This window comes from Sorex fumeus, unplaced genomic scaffold (genome assembly GCF_029834395.1).
Source record: "Sorex fumeus unplaced genomic scaffold, SorFum_2.1 ptg000033l, whole genome shotgun sequence".
Taxonomy (NCBI): Eukaryota; Metazoa; Chordata; class Mammalia; order Eulipotyphla; family Soricidae; genus Sorex; species Sorex fumeus.
In genome coordinates this window covers 14,506,106-14,523,571 of record NW_026606090.1, presented here as the reverse complement: position 1 = coordinate 14,523,571, position 17,466 = coordinate 14,506,106, and the positions used below count along the sequence as shown (strand labels likewise).

Sequence of the window (17,466 nt, the reverse complement as noted above, 5' to 3'; positions counted from 1 at the left end):
CAGGGTGTTTTTCCCCCTCAAGAATGTTATTTAATTTTAAATGTAAGACATTTCTATTTAAAGATTTTCCCCATCCTGTCGCTTTGTATGTTTGAGGAACAGATGGAACTAAAGCATGTGATGGAGCAGGCAAGACTGTAGGGCTGTGTGAGTTAGGAACGTTTCCTAACAGGTTGAAAAGTCACAGGGGTCTTGGATTCCAGCTAATTATAATTACTAAAGACAGTGATTACTGATTAAAATTGGGCACGGAATAAATTTCAGATATTGACTCAGAAAGCAAGTAAATCTGTACTTCTGCTGCTATACAAAATTTCCTTTTTGTGTTCAGCTCTGACCATTATTAAAAAAGTCTGTAGGCAAAGGAACAGGTTCTAAAACTTAATCTTGAATCGAAAGAGTACCATAGAGCAAGTTCAGTCTGCAATGAAAAACAGTATGCATAAATCCTTTTAAATGAATGTTTTTGTGTCTTTAGGGTGATACCAAGAAGTGTAATTGCTGGTTCATATGAAGGCCCTATTCCTAATTTTTTTTTAGAAAACATCATATTGTTTTTCATAGAAGTTGAACCAAAAAACATTCTCACCAGAAGTGGATGAACATTCCTTTTTTTGCTACCACACAGGTTGTTTCCAGTCTTTTTGTTATGTGCCACTGTCACTGGTATGAGATGATATCTCATTGTTTTTTTTTATTTTCATTTCTTTGATAATTAGTGATAATCAACATTTTCATGTACCCACTGGATTTTTCCAAAAAGTGTCCTTTTCAGAGAAGTATCTAAGAAGTGTCTGTTTCAGAGAAGTATCAGTTTCTTCTCTCCATTTTTAAAAATTGGCCTCTCCTTCCTCATTCTTCTCAATACTGCCGTATTGGTGACTCCTACAGGGTCAGGAGAATGAGACCCATTATAATTACTGGTTTTGACATAAAGAATGCACAACGGATAACTTGTCAGGCTCTGCCATGCGGGCAAAATACTCTCGGTAGCTTGCCAGGCTCTCCGAGAGAGAGGCTTTTGGGTTGCCTCTCATCGCCTTTGTAGGTGTCCCCATGGTTCAAACCATATTTGAACACTCAAATATGGTGCGTCAATCCTGGAAGATGGGTATTGGGTGTGTTATAATGTGTTGTGCGACCTCGTGGCCACACAGTCCAGAAAGCATCCTGGAGCGTGGCAGCGGCTGGGTAGTGGAGTAGTGAAGGAAAGGCTGATAAAATCTCAAGGCCAAACTAGGCTGCCAAAACGAAGAAAGACAAAAATGATGGTCTGTACTTTCAATGCACCTATGCTGGCATCAGATGCATCCATCGAGGATCTGATGGTACAAGTGCGAATGATCAAGTATGACATCATTGGTCTGACCAAGACAAAAAGGCATAAATATACATCACGCCCTTGTCAACACTGGAAAAGAACTGTTCCTCGGAACACACGATAAAAGAAGTGTCAGTGGCACCTGTGTTCTTGTCAACATGAACATAGCCATGAGCATTGATTCATTCGAATGCCTAACAACCCGAATCGGACGATTACACTTGAATAGATGTGGCTCACTGCTGGAAGATTCTATCTTCATTGTCTATGCACCAACATCCAATTATGATAAAGGAGAAATTGAGAAGTTCTACATGGAGCTGGAAAAGTTCTATAAACAAGACCACACCTTCTACAAGATCATTGTGGATGATTTTAATGCCAAGATAGAGCCAAGAAGATCACCCGAAGAACTCCACATCAGGACCCATGGCCTAGAATGGAACGAACAGGATGAGAGACTCTGAGTTCATCATGTCAACCAAGACCATCCATGGTAACTCACAATTCCAGAAGGATTCCATGGGACATCAAAAGACCGCATGGCCACCCACCTACCAGATAGTCAAACTTCTTCGTCAAGACCCTAAACGATCAGTTGAGGCTCTTTGTGTTCCTAGAATGAACACGCCATTGGACTACACTAGCACAGGACAGGAACAAGTGGAGACATTACTGGCGCCTGCTCGAGCAAATCAATGATTAACGGGAAGTCAAGTGATCAAGTGATTTTTTAAAATAGGGTTCGTTTTGTTTTGTTTAGATTGTTTTTTACTTTTTTTGGTCATACCCACGATGCTCAGGGGTCAGTCCTATCCCTACAACTCAGGAATTATGCCTAGCGGTACTGGGAACTATACGGGATGCCAGAAATTGAACTTGCATTGGCCTTATAGAAGGCAAATGCCATATTTGCTGTGCTATTGCTCTGCCCCCAGTTTTGATAGAGTTTTGGAATTATTATGTTATGAATTTCTAGGGTATCACCATATGTATAAGGCAGCAAGCCTTTTATTATATCTGTACATTTTTTTGCATCTGATTATCCAATTTTATCAATACTATTTGTTGTGAAAGCTATCTTTACCTTCACACACTGAACTTTATTGTTGAAATTTTGTTTACCATAAAGCTGTAATCATTGATCAGATACTCCATTCCAGAGCATAGTGTTCTAATTGCATTACAATATAATTTCAAGTAAGATAATAGGATACCTCCATTTGTAAAATTTCTTTGGCTGTTCTATATGTTCTGTGGTTCTATACAAACTTTATTATTAACCATTCTAAGTCCTTGAGGAATGCCATCATAATTTTTATGTAGATTTAACATTGATTTCTCCAATTCATGACAAGTAGGATTTTTTTCATTTCCTGAGATCTTTTATTTCTTTCAGAAGTGAATGATAATTTTTAAGGCATATGTCTTTCACCTCTGTTGTTAAATTGATTACTAGGTACTTGATGATTTGGGGCACTGTTTTGATATCTTCATCTTCTGATTCATATTTTTGTATAGGAATGTAACAGATAAATATGTTACTTTGCCATATTGGTTCATTGTTCCTAGGAGTTTTTCAGCAAATTTAATGGGCTCTTTAGAGTATTTTTTAATGTATTTTGTCATCTGCAACTAGTGATCATTTGACATTTTTGTTTTTGTTTTTTTGCTTTTTGGGTCACACACAGTGATGCACAGGGGTTACTCCTGGTTCATGCACTTAGGAATTACTCTTGGCCATGCTTGGGAGACCATATGGGATGCTGGGAATCGAACCCGGGTTGGGCCACGTGCAAGTCAAAAGCCCTACCAGCAGTGTTATCACTCCAGCCCCTAATTTGACTCTTTCCCCAAGTAGGATGTCATTATTTCTTTTTCTTGCCTGGTTACTATTGCTGAATTCTAATAATATTTTGAATGAAAGTGGAGACTGTGGACAACCAGCTTTGTTCCTGATCACAAAGGAAATACTATCAGTTTTTCACTATTGAGAATGATACTGACTCCATATTATCAGTCTTTAGTCAACTCTCCATATTGAATTTTATATTTCAAGGTACTCTTCTCATGCTTTATAGAAATCTTTAAAAATGTGTGTGTATGTGTGTCCTTGAAATATAAGAAGTAAATAACAGGAGAGAAAAACTGCTCTTGAGAATTAGGAAACCAGGCACACGCTTTAGTTCTGTTACTTCAGTTATGAGATTATGGATAAGTCAATACATGCTTCTGCATCTAGGGAGCCTTTATCTGTAGAATGAAGATAATTATTTATAAGGTCTCTTCCATAAGACTGAAATACAAATAAATGGATTTTTAAAGAAATCATTCACTGTCATCTTTATGACAGCAGCAATAGTTCCTGAAAGATGTTGGGTCAGTGGCAGGTTTTGGTTAGAAAGGCTCAGTGAGTCCGTGATCTCTGATCAAAGATCAGTGTCATGTTTTGATTGCTTATTTATTTTTTAATTTCTTTTTTTTTTTATTAAAACACCAAGAGATACAGTTACAAAGCTTTCATGTTTGGGTTTCAGTTATAACAGTTCTCAAACACCCATCCCTTTAACCAGTGCACATTCTCCACCACCAATGTCCCCAGTATCCACCTCCCCCTACCTCAACCCTCCCCCACCTCTATGGCAGACAATTTCTTCCATACTCTCTCTTTACTTTTGGGCATTATAGTTTGCAAACATACCACTTTTTTATGACCTTAGAACATGTATTATAAAGTATAAAGTTATTACAGAATTTAATGAATAATTTTAAGTCACAGTTTCAATCACCTGAGGAGAGATGAATTTTTTTTCCTCAAAGTAAGCTATTTCAGAGATGCAGTTTTGAAGACATTTTTAAAAGTCCCAGAGATCTTCTAAAATCTATGTTTTTATTATTTGAGATAAAATTCTGCCCACATCAGTTCATGATTGTTTTAAGTTTAGCAGAGTTGAAATATCCAGTCCTTCAAAAATAGGAAATGGAAAATGAAGGCATCTAGAGCAGAGTGGAGGAGTATCCTGAAGTCAAGACAAAACCAGATCTGTAGTTTAAATACCACCTTGCCTAGGATTATTGACTAAAATGCCCTTAGTACCCTAAATAGTTCTAAAGAACCCTAGTCATTTGCACATACTGTACAAAATTTTTAGTCATCAGCTAAATCTGCAGATTTGGGAAATGCAATAGGCTGAGATAGCATACTTCCCAGACTAATATTTGTAATTATTTTAAAATTTTGTTCTTTATATTCATATTTAAACATCCTTTATCTGGAAAATATGTTTAGGTGCTAACCCATTCTATCTCAGATTGCCAAATGAGTGAAACATTGCAATCCTGAATATTATACATGAAACTTATTTTGTGTATCAGGAACTAAAATTATCTAACCACCTATTAATCTCCGATTTGTAAGTCTTGTTCCTGTATGTGTGGGCTGAAGTGATAGCACAGCGGTAGGGCGTTTGCCTTGCGCGCAGCCTGACCCTACCAACCCGGGTTCAATTCCTCCTCCCCTCTCAGAGAGCCTGGCAAGCCAGTGAGAGTATCTCACCCACACGGCAAAGCCTGGCAAGCTACCTGTGACATATTCGATATGCCAAACACAGTAATAACAAGTTACACAATGGAGACTTTACCCGCTCGAACAAATCGATGAACGACAGGAGGATAGTGACAGTGACAGTTCCTGTATGTGTGCCTGTACAGTGACAGAACTTTTATAGCTCTTGGAAAAGCTTTTTGTTACTTATTAATCAGATTTGGCTTTATTGACCACATTCTAAGATGCATTTAAGTAATTTTTAAATTTTTTTTAACTTTTCAGTATAAGTAGTAGCACATCTTTATTCTGATTGTCCACATAAGTTGATATAATACTAGTTTAGATATTATCCTGTACTAGTTCAAGACTATCAGGAGTATTTAACTTTTCAGGAAACAAAGTAACTTTTAAATTGCTGTAACACTGTTTCTGGCCCTAAACAGGAACAAAAGGGAAATAAATAATCATCAAGATGCCTTTATGTTACCATCCTTTAACTAGCCTGTAATCAACTGAACCTTTGATGCCCATCTGTGTTATTTTTCTCTTTTAAAAATCCTTATTTCTTCTCAGCCCACACTGCTTAACAGGTTACTTGAGGCTTTTATTTGCTGTTGACATAAATGAGCTTGCTGTACAATAAAACAAGAGAAATAGGGTTGCTATTTGAACTGTTAATGAATTGCTGGTCAGGCCAGTTACCATTCATTCAGTGTGTGAATATGGTGTGTGTGTGTGTGTGTGTGTGTGAGAGAGAGAGAGAGAGAGAGAGAGAGAGAGAGAGAGAGAGAGAGAGAGAGCGCCAGGCAGCCAACCTGTGTAAGAGAGAGAAAGCCCACCCCCATGTGTGTGTACGTGAGAGAGCCTCCCCTGTGTGTGTGTGAGAGAGAGAGCAAGCCTACCTATGTATGTGTGTGAGAGAGAAAAGAGAGAGCACACTCAGGTGTGTGTGTGTGTGTGAGAGAGAGAGAGACAGAGAGAGCCTACCCGTGCATGTGTGTGTGTGTGTGTGTGTGTGTGTGTGTATGTGTGGAGTAGCAGGGGTGGGATTGCATTTTTTTTCCTCTTTGCAGTCAGTGACGTGAGCCCTGCCTAGAACAATCAGACTCACTGCAAACAGGGTAGTTGAAGATGCTGGGGGAGGCAGCCTGGCGTGTCTTAAGCTAAACGCGGATCTGGGCTCTGAGCTGCTCAGGCACACCCGACAGAGTTCCTCCAGCATCAGAGCCTTGCCACGGCTGGAAAGTGCCTTTTGATTTCTCCTAATCCCTTTCCCAGTCGGTCTTCAAAATGATTGGCGTAAATAGTGTTCAGAGTACCGGCAAGGTGCGGGTGAGGACCTCAGGGTCTGTGAAATACTCCCGGGAGGATTCCATCAGGCGGCAGTCCCATCGATCCAAGTCTATGAAAATTTCCAACTCCTCAGAGTTTTCTGCTAAGGAAACAAAGGTAAAGAAATACCATGTTAAAGCAGTATTGACAATTTTATATTAGAATTAACAAAATGTGCTAATTTTTTCCAGTGACTAATGTGCAGTGAATGACAGGCTGTAGGGTGTATAAAATGGCTCTAAGATAATGAGGAGAGACCAGGTGAAATGGATGGTGCCTGAAGTCTAGATGTAGAGATTACTGGGGTGTGGGTCATAATTTGCTGATAAGAAAAGATATATAGAGCAGTGTTCAAAATGAGATGTTTGTGTGACACTCTAGTTGGCACTGTGATTTTGCTCTTCTCTCATAAAGGCTGCTTTGACAAAGGCTTTTTTCAGTGCAGTGTATTTTTAGAACATCAGGAGTATAGAGACACTGTGCATGCTTTTTCTTTCATTTATCTCCTTCTCTCCCCTCCCTTTTCCCTTTTTTCTGTAATCTGTGATGCTAATGTACAATAGTACCCTTGTCTATTAAACAATATTCTTGCCTCTATCAGAGTCTCTAGCTCTAATCATATGTAAATGGGGAAGAATTTATCCTCTATTGTTTGTATGTACACTGACACTGTGCTGCTATTAGCAATCTCTCTTTCTGAAACTGTCTAGAATAATAATGTCTGTTCATGTGAAACGTGACGGGAGTGATTACGTAGTGAAATGGGCATTTACTACATGTAACATATTCTTGAGATTCTTCCCACCACCATCTGTATTAGCAGGGCACTCAGAAGCACTCCCACTCCACAGGTTTAAAAATGGAATAATTGAATCATAGGGTCTCAGAACTCCTGGGCTAGAGATGTAGATGATTAGTGTAGACTTAGAGGTTTAAAAATGTTCAGATAAAACCTGGGCCTCATTGTCATTTTACCCTTCCTGTAAGTTATATACCCAGATCTACCATGAGAAATTGTGTTTTTCTATTTTCTTCCCAGTCTCTTTCTATGGCATTATTAGAAGTCTCCCTCAAAATATGTCAGGTGTGGTTGGAGGGAAGGAGTCGGAAAACACCCTTTTGTCACTAAGATTTGATTATAACACATTGAACTCTAACTTTATTAATCACTAGCAAATTCTGTAGCTAGAATACCCTCATATGAGAGCAGTAACTTTAGGGAAAAAAAAAATGTCTTCACAGCCCTGTTAATGCGACTGTCGTGAGAATGTATTGGTTTCTACTGAAACTGATGTGGCATGGTGCCTCCTGTCTCCTGTTACACAGGAAGACCTGGATGACTTATTGTATTGTTAAATAAAAAAATATATGTGGGAATGTATGTGGTTATAAATATGCTCTTAATATATGATTTTAATACGATCAGACATCTATCGAATTTGTTTTGCTATTATATAGAAGCTTTTAGTTAAATTATTCAGATAAGTTAAATGTGTAATTTAATATCACATTGTATACTATAATGTTGAAATCTAGTATAGATGCTAAATGAAAATACTCAACTATTTCTGTTGCATAGCACAAGTTCTGTGAAAGAGAAAGTCAAGCTTTTTTTTTTTAATTGTGAACAATGCAAGAAATGAACAATTTAAAAGACTACATCCTAACAGAATGTAATCAATGGGATGATAAGTACTTTGGAGATTAAATTATTAAACAAAATTTAATTATATATATATTTCTATATATTTATGTACATATATAATCTCTAAGTTCTAAATAATTTTTTAAAAGATATAAGCGCCCAGTCTGTCAAAAGAGATGTTAATGAAATTATGTAGTTTTCAAAAATTGACCACCATGGTTAGATAATGGAAGACCATTAGAAGAGGAAATTAGATAAATTGAACTTTAATTTCTTAGTAGCCATTTTTGTGTGCTAATGAAATGATCTGAACAACACTGTAGGCATATACTCTTGCCTAGGAAACTGAATGATAATCAGGGACTTTTATAACTACAAAACATATTACTATCGACAGTTTACTTATTTTGCTTCAGGGGGTTAAGGATCAGGTTAACAAATGTCATTCACCTTACTTAATAAGGCAACTATATTTATCCTTTACAGTCATATCAGTTTTCTTTGTAATCCTGTAAATAAAACTCTTTGATGATATCACTACTTATACAAAATACAGTCTACTCTAATGAGAAAATTAGAAGAAATTCCTTTCCCACTAGCTGTCCTCTCCTTCCCTGTTCCCCAAAGAGTAAGGTGCATTAATTAGCTCATGGTATACACTGGGATGTAATATCTCTGGAAATCTCTAGAGTTAAAATAATAATTGCCTCTTGTTAGTGTTATAGTTATAAAATATTTTACATTCCTGAAAATAATTTATTTTCATATTTATATATTCTATCCCATTAGCTATTAAAACATACTGGTTTAGAGGCCCGGTGCAGTAATATATTAGGTGGGTTGCTTGTCACGCACATGGACAACCTGGTCGATTTCAGACCTCCCATGTGGTTCCCCAAGTCGGCCAGGATTGATCCCTGAGTACAGAACCAGGAATAATACAAAGTACCACCTGGTGTGACCAAAAAATGAATAAAATAGTAATACTGGCTTATTTAAATATGCATTCATCTGTAATATCTTGTTGTAGTTTTGATTTACATTTTCCTGAGGAGTGATAATGAGTGCTTTTTCATATACCTAATGGCCACCCTAATGTCTTTTTGCATGTAAGTGTCTATTATCATCTTTTCCCCTTTTTTTATGGAAATATTATGGTGGGTTTTTATAATTACTGAATATTTTTGAGTGCTTTATACACCCTTTATCCAGTGTATGGTGTGCAAATATTTTTCTTCCATCCAATAAGGAGGTTTTGTAAATTTCAGCTCATTGTCTTTTGCCACACAAAACCTTTTTAGTTTGACATAAGTAACCTTTTCTTTGATTTTGTTTTTGTTGTCTTTCCCTCTGGAGTCAAATTACTGAAACTACCTCTGAGGCCCATATCCCAGAGAGTTCTGCCTGTTTTTCTCATTGTATTTTGTAGATTCTTATCTAATCACATCATAGTCCTTATTATCTGATTTGGCTTTGTTTTGCATTTGAAGTATCAGTGAACCTCTAATATGCTGTGACTATTCTGGCCTTTGATTTTTAACAAAACATCTTTTTCTAATCTCTTAAAAATGGATTTTCTAATCCTTTATGATTCATAGAACATAGTTTTTCCAGGATGTGAAATTCAGTATTACAGTACTTACCTGGCATGCATGAGGCCCAGGGTTCAAAACCAGGCACTGTATGATAACCGTGGTGACCCTGGAGCACTGGCTGGGAGTAGTCCCCAGCACTGTGGCTGTGGTGCCAAAACAAATTGCTCTAATCCGAGAATATTATTTAAGTTATGGAAGCACATTCTTTATGTTTTTATCTTTAGATATTGATTTTTAAAACAGCCTTTTAAGTACATTTTATTTTATTAATGTATATATAATAATAAATTATTATTATTTCTGTGTTTTAGATGTCCTCCAAAGTAATGTTCAAGGACACAGGTGCCACATCCCTAAACACTTGGCCAGCAGGGCCAGATGGCCTTGTGAATGTGGGGCCCACCAGGGCCATGAAGTGTTGGACATTAAACAAACTGGGGTCCTGCACATGTAGAACATGTGCTTCTAACTCCAGTCTATCTCTCCAAGGTATTTTAGATTCTCTGCGTGAGGTATCCAGGTTGAAATGGGTTTTCCTTCTGCAGAAATCATTGTCTACATCAAATCTGATTTTGTTTTTGTTATGTTTTGACTTAGCTACACCCAGTGTAGCTAAGTTCCTGACTCTGGGCTTGGGGATCACTTCTGCAGACTCACTGAGCTCTTTTGGGGTGCATACAAGGCAAGTGCCTAACCCCTGCTCTGGTGCCTGTTTATATTGAATCTAACATGCATAAAATGGGAAAGGTGGGCCAGAATGTAGTACAGTGTGCAGGGCAGGGAAGGATGTAGGTTCTAGAAGAATATTTATGCATCTTGTGGAGAATGCATTATTAAAATTTAATGTCAGTTAAGGATCTGCTATTGGAAGTGAACAGAGACTTTGAACCGTGAGGGGGCAGTGCAGACCTTCCTGCTGTCAGGCCCAGCTGGCTGCCCTGCTTTTGATACAGACGACATTTAAAAATCAGTCTATAAAAAGGTAAAAATTCAGAATCTAGGGTGAGCAGTAGATAATTTATCAAGACTTTTTAGTAATTGAGCTTCAGTTTTTCCTGATTTCTCCTCTGGATACAGTTATAACTCAAATATAAATCGTTTTCTTATTGCTTAGTTTTTTGAATAAGTCAAATTCAGGTTAGTTTAAAACATGGATAAGAGATATCTGTGCTTCACGTCATTGATTACTGAATATACTTGCATTGCTAAATTGTTGAGGCTTTTTGTTTTTGTGTCACACACAGCAATGTACAGGGTTTTCTATTGACTCTGCATTCAGAAATCACAACTATAGTGCTTGGCGGACTGTATGGGATATCAGTGGTCAAACTCAGGTCAGCTGCGTGCAAGACAAGCACCCTGTCTACCGTACTATCAATAGTTCTGGCTCTGATTCTGAGGCTTTTTCTTTTTCTTTTATTTCTTTCTTTTTTTCCTTTTTCTTTTTTTTCAGTATGATGAAGCTGCAGATTAAACCAAGAGTTACCTAGTTCAAGTGAAGCAAACTGCTGAAAGCTTTTATTCCTCAAATAAAAGTTTGGGAAAGAAATAATTTTCTCCAACAATGAAATTTCAGAGTCAACTGTTGGTCCATGGGGTCAGCAGATGCAAAATGTGAGCCATGGCACTTTCTTATTGTACAGAGGTGCTACTGAGAAGCTGCTTCTACTCCCTGAGTCTCATCCATGAAATGTAGAGGTTGAGAAAATATCTTTATTTTCAACAGTAGTAATTTTAGATATCTTGAGGATGCTGATTGGGATTATTTCCTCTGTAAAGTGAACGTAGTAACTAAACTAGATTTGGAAAAGGTGAATTTTATTTTGTAGAACCTGTTCCATTCTAAGAAATATTAAACATAAACAGGAGAATGGGCGGACCTAGTTCAGTGCTTTGTAAAACATGTCTTACAGGTAAAAAATCATATTAAATGTGCTAAAAACTAATCTCTTTAAGGTTTTATTTGTTATTCCTTTAGTATTGTTAGGTAAATGTTAATTTATTTCTCTCTATGAATGGACTCTGTTCACGTTGCAATGCCTTTTTACAAAATAATTTTACTTGAGAGATTAGATGGTCAGATGGTTATCATTCTTTTAATATTTCCTTAGTTTTAAGATGGTTATTTACAGTTCTAGTGCCTGGGCCTGACAGTTTGCAGTTGTATAAAGATTGAAAATGAAAAGAGGTTAACCCCTAACCTCACCCCATTCCAGGAAAAAAAAACAGTTCTTTAGAAGAAGGATTGGCTCCTGGAAAGGAAATCTCTGTCAGTAGTTTTAAATTCAGTGATTTATATTGCACATTAAATGAGAAAAATCCTTTGTTACAATTTGATAACTTTCATGCAAGTGTCTTTATATATATATATTATTATTATTATTATTATTATTATTATTTTGCTGATAGGAGAGGTGACCTCCTCCCGAAGAAGTCGGTTTTCCTAGGTGACTTTGTAGTGGAGGAGAGGTGGAGAGGAGGAAGGAGGCAGCTCCAAGGCAATTTTCTCCTTCACTCTCTACATACCTCAGTTACCCAGCATAGTGCCTTAGGAAGGTTAGGACGCTGCAAGTCTGGTATGAGTTCCTGACAAAGACCTTATGTTTCACCAGCCCATGACACAGTCATCAAACCACATCTGAATTACACTTGTTCTTCACAGTGTGGCAAATAGTTCCTTCCACCAGATTTCTCAGGGAGCCGCAGAACTCAGGCTGAAAGATGAATTGCTCTTTGTGGGAAAGGAAAGCCTTTCCACACTTTCTAACTCTCTCATCTCCCACACACATAAATGCAAGTATTTTAGAATTTTAGATACCAAAGTATAAAACTTAACTATGAAAATGAGAATAGGCATTTAATTTTACTATATTAAATGAGTTGGATTTCTTTATTTACATAAATTAAAATCATAGCAATCATTAATTACAGACTGACTTTATTGATTTAATTCTGGTAATTCCATTTGCCTTTTCTATATTTTTTGGGGGGGGAACAAAGAATATAAAGTAAATGTTATGTGCCTGTTAAGGAGGCAGGCAGCAAGGGTGCAAGGGGACCTGGGGACTTGGTGGAGGGAAGGTCACATTGGCAGTGGAATTGGAATTGGGACATTATATGCCTCAAACAACTGTATTATGAGCAGTTTCGTAAATCACTTGAATAAAAATTTTAAAAAATTAAAAAGAATTTCAGAATGAGATGGATAGGGAAATAAGACGAGTTGTAAATAGAGGGAAAAGAAAGAGAGACCCATGCTCAGGAGAGAACAAAGTGTGTTTCTCTGGTGCTGAAAAGACTGAGTGCACTGAAATAGAACTGCAGCACATTCTTGAGGTGAAGAATACATGCCATTAAGTCTACATCTCAGGCAGACTTGTGGGCCCACAATGAGGAAATATGCCTTAAAGGCAGAAGGTACACTTCCCAGAACAGGGTAATGTGTACCTTTGCCTCTGCCAAATTAGTTTACATATAGTTTTCTCAGACTGCTTCTTGCTAGAGTGTTTGCCAAGAGAGGAAGAACTTACAGATGCTCAAGTGTCTTCTTTGACATTCTTAGTATGTACTTTATGGTGTCTCTCATCTCAAAGGCTCCATCCATGCTCTAGGCTGGAATTCCACATCTGAAAGAATGCCCCATTCCTCTTCAGATGGGCCCTGTGTCTCTGAGGTTCCACCCCTTTGTGCTGATTTAGGTTCTAGACAGGATTCTTGGCTTTTCTGTGTTTCTCCCTCCCCCCCCCCCCCATACATATTGCACCCTCCCAATCCTCTGCCTACAGTGGCAATCTAGGTTATAAAGAAAATGAGAGGGTCTTACCTGAAGAAGGGAGGGTAACGCATTTGATAGAAGTAAATATTCTAAATATCAGTTATTTTCTGCCACTATTACCTGGGCCATTGCTTGTCCACAGGTATAAAAAGACTGAAAACCTTTACTCTAGATCAATGTTAGCCTTTCCCTGACTGGGGGCTCCTTGTGACCTTGCATCCCTCCCCTGCGCCCTCCTAGTCTTATGCTTTGACTTCCTCCACTTGATATTTCCTGGGGACCACAGAATGACATAGGGTGTCTGGTTGAGAAAGACTTCTTTAGATGTTTGCACTGCTTTAGATATTCTCTCATAAAAAGCTTCTTTTATTCTGAGAATACCCCTAAATCTGGTTCATCTTCAATTTTTAACATAATGGTAACCATTTGTCTTGAATCCCACAGTCCTCTGTTGACCTCAGTACCACAGCCAAGGTGACATGTGTTGATGAAGTCTGCTCTGAACTTTTCGAAGAGCCCATTCTTCATTTCCGATGAAAGATGCACTTCTTTCAGGTGTGAGTCAGAGGACACAGTAGATTTTAATAGGATTCTAACTCCAAGGAGATCTTAAAAAGATACCTGGCACCTTCCTAAAGGTTGTTCTGTAGACATGATATATAGCTGCTTTCACTCTCTTAGACTTGAATCACCCTTATCCCTCAAAATACACCTCTTGATGACTTCTAGTTTTATTTTTATTTCATAAAAGTTGGAAAAGAATCATTGTATTTAGAATGAGGCCTTCCAAAAGGTGGTCAGGGGAAGCTGGGGCCACTCCCTGTAATTCTTGGCCAGCCACACTGTGAGTTTATGCAAGGTTCTGTTCAGGTGACTTATGTGAAGTGGGAAGAAAAGAAAGGAGTATGGCACTTCCTCCTACCCACCTAAGTCACTGAGAAGTGGCCGGGAATAAATAGGACTGGTGAAACTCTGCAGTGAACCTCTGCAGGGTAAAGCCCTCATATTACACCAGTACCCAGAAGGCAGCTATCAAGTTGTACCTAAAATCCACTTGTTCTGAAGGGTGTGGGAAATCAGCCATTATCCGAGAAAGTTCTTTTGTGTCAAAGGCCTTCTGTCTGGTTTGGGTTTTAGACAGTTTTCCTAACGTACAATACCAGGGTTTTCCTGTCTTCTCACCTGCAACATTTCTACCCCATCGCAATTTCACCCCCTTAAAATATTAAGAGGTACTTTAGAATTGAGTTTAACATTTAAATTCTCCTCCAACTGCTCCACGTTCTTCTTCACCTCTCTAACTGCTCCCACCATTTCTTCTCAATTAATTTCTGAGTTACAAAGATTCTTGAGACGTTATTGGTACCCGCTCAAACAAATCGACAGGAGGACAGTGCTATAGAGATTCTCCTGATAGTTTCATGTAAACTAATGTGTTTTTATAAAGTATATAGATGATTATTTAAGTTATTGGAAGAAACTAACTCTGCTGCTGATAGGATGTGATACTTATTGATGCTTGAGTGTAATTAAAAGCTTGTCTTCACCATCATACTATTTACACATTTTTCACTTGATCTAAGTATTGGTGGTATTATTCTTGGTTTGATTATCTCTTTGCTCTGAGAATTTGAGGGAAAACTATTTGTATTTTTAAGATAGTCTTTATTTGGGTGTCATGGAGATCGGTATGATTATTATTAACTAATGATAACTACCAGAACCAACTTCCTGTGTAGGAATACATTTGTCAATCAAACATCTGCCATTTTCTATGTTGATTCCTTTCCTCTTTTTTTTTTTTTCATCCTTTTATTAGAGTACGCCTGACTATCTCATGTAGAACTCGGGACTTAGATTTAATGAAGGAATTTCGTTTAGTTTTAAACATCTTTTTAACTCACCCATCCATAGTTTTACAGAAACCATGTATATCTGAGCAAAATAAATTCCTCCTTGGTAATTTTAGCTTAATGTGGTTTCTCTTCCTTGATTTTCCCCCTCTTTCCTTTTCCTTTTTGTTGCTATTGTTGCAATGACTGGGGATCACTTAAACAATGTTTTGATGCTCAAGGGGAATCATACTTTAGTTTTGGTGCCTGTAAGTGTTCTCACTGAGGTCTCATTCTGTAATTGTGGTGCTCATATCTGTCTGGTTTTAGTGTGCACTTGGTGTTGTATTTCTAGCCATGATGCTTGCACATGTGTAGTTGTAATGCTTCCCAGGGGGTTCACATCTTAGTTCCAGTGCTCTACCTACCTGTTTGCAGTGCTCTCAAGGTTACACATTCTCTTGTGGACACTGATGGTCCCAGAGAGTAGCCTGTAAACAGTCAATGCAAGTGGCAGCACCAGAGAACAAAACTGTTTCTACTTTCAAATCAGGTGCTTTGCCAGTAATACATCCATGAAACTCACAATTTTTTAATTTTAAATCAGGTATTTAAGTATTATTTTAATCTCCAAGTATGTTCCTTTTTAAAAATTTAAAAAGTGACCATGTTATGATGAGACATTTTAGTGTACAGTTTAAATATGTATATTTTAATGGAATTTGTTTTTTTAGGTGGGTTGTTTTGGGGAGGGGTGGGAGTCACATCTAGCAGTGCTTAGGGGTCACTTCCAGCTAAGGGTTTGCTCCTGACAGATCTCTGATCCTTTATGTAAGTATTAAAATATTTTGTGTCAAATATTTAACAAGTATTTTTACTTAGACGATTTTCCTATGACTTTACCCACCTCATGACATGTCACTGGTTTTATTCTACCATTAAATATTAGAATGTGAGGCATGACCACAAAGCTATATTCAACAATTTTAATCTGGGCTGGCGAGTGAATAGGAGATAAAGTGCTTTGCCTTAAATGTGACTCCCCCTAATTCAGTCCTTGGCAATGCACATGGTTTCCTGAGCACTTCAAGGGATCCTTAACACAGAGCCAAGAATAGCTTCTGAAGCACTTCTAGGTGTGACCCTAACCCCTCCCCCCCCAATAAAACAGAACACAAAAACAGGATTCTAATATGGTAGTTTTGAGTCCCATAATAAAATGCGATTGTATAGTTGTTCAAAATGATAATCCCCTGTGTGCATCCATATACAAGTTAGAGGAGTCAGTTTCAATTCTACAACTGAGAAACCACCTATAGGATGTTGAGTTGATTATAGTGAACAGAACTGCTATAAACCAGAGGTCTCCTAAAGATCCAACAAGCTTAAAAAGTTATAACATACATCAATTAGAAGGTCAGGGGTTGTAGACAAATAAGAAATGGAAACTGCTCTAAAAAAAAAGTTCTTTATTCCCCCCTGGAAGATTGATAACATTGTCAGGAGTATGCTGCTATGCCACAGTTTTCTTCCTCAAAACTCTTTTTTTTGAAAAGGGTAAAATAAAAGTTCTCCAGAATACTGTTTTTTTTTTTTTTTGATTGCTTGCTTGGTTGATTGTTGCTTTTGATTTTGTCCTTTGTTTTGTTTGGGGGCCACATCTAGTTTAGATTGGAATGAAAAAATAGAGGATTACAAAAAGAATACTTCACATAGTGTCACTGAGAAGCATTGACCTTATTGAAGGAAATTCTCAGTTTGTTTGAGAAGGTGGAGAAGAATTTGAGATAGAATTTTGTGTTTGAGAGATAAAAAGGAAGAGTGGGAAGGATAGGATAGAGGAAGAAATCGGAAAGTAAAAGGGAAAGAAAGCATGGGAGGGAAGGTACAGAGAGGACAATGAGGAATCTGAGGGATCGGGAAGGGCCAGAGGAGGGAAAAGGAGAGAGATAGCCTGTCCTGATGCTAGCAATATTTTGCTTTATTTCCTCAGTTTGCAAAGTATAAAATTGTGGGTCCCGAAAAATACTTTTGGAAATTCTCCCCACTTCTGAAACTAAAAATTCTAGTAGTCACTAAATTTAATTATAGAATTTGACAGTATTTATTGGGATGAATTGTTTTCCATTTAGAGTCTTCACTGCTTTTTCTAAAGCATGGAAATGACAATAAACAAATGTCTTACCTGATATTTCTAAATGTCAGAGTCTGTCAGGGAACATTTTTTTTTGGCTTTTTTTGGTCACACCTGGACATTGCACAAGGGTTACTCCTGGCTCTGCACTCAGAAATCACTCCCGGCGGTGCTCGTGGGACCATATAGGATGCTGGGAATCAAACCCGGGTTGACCACATTCAAGGCAAATGCCCCACCCACTGTGCTATCACTCCAGCCCTGTCAGGGAACATTTTTACAAGT

At 37.7% G+C, this 17,466-nt stretch overlaps 1 protein-coding gene across 5 annotated transcripts in view; it reads left to right on the top strand.

Annotated features, from left to right (window-relative positions):
• Nucleotides 1–17,466, top strand: part of PSD3 (pleckstrin and Sec7 domain containing 3) — a 488,844-nt gene that overhangs the window by 292,710 nt on the left and 178,668 nt on the right. The window contains exon 1 of one of the 5 annotated variants that reach the window (XM_056116954.1): nucleotides 5,904–6,317. The exons of the other annotated variants lie outside the window; for them this stretch is intronic. Coding sequence (XP_055972929.1) covers nucleotides 6,159–6,317 — 159 coding nt within the window. The 5' untranslated portion in view covers nucleotides 5,904–6,158. Of the gene's footprint in view, nucleotides 1–5,903; nucleotides 6,318–17,466 lie in introns of those variants that run through there. 5 annotated transcript variants of the gene reach the window in all.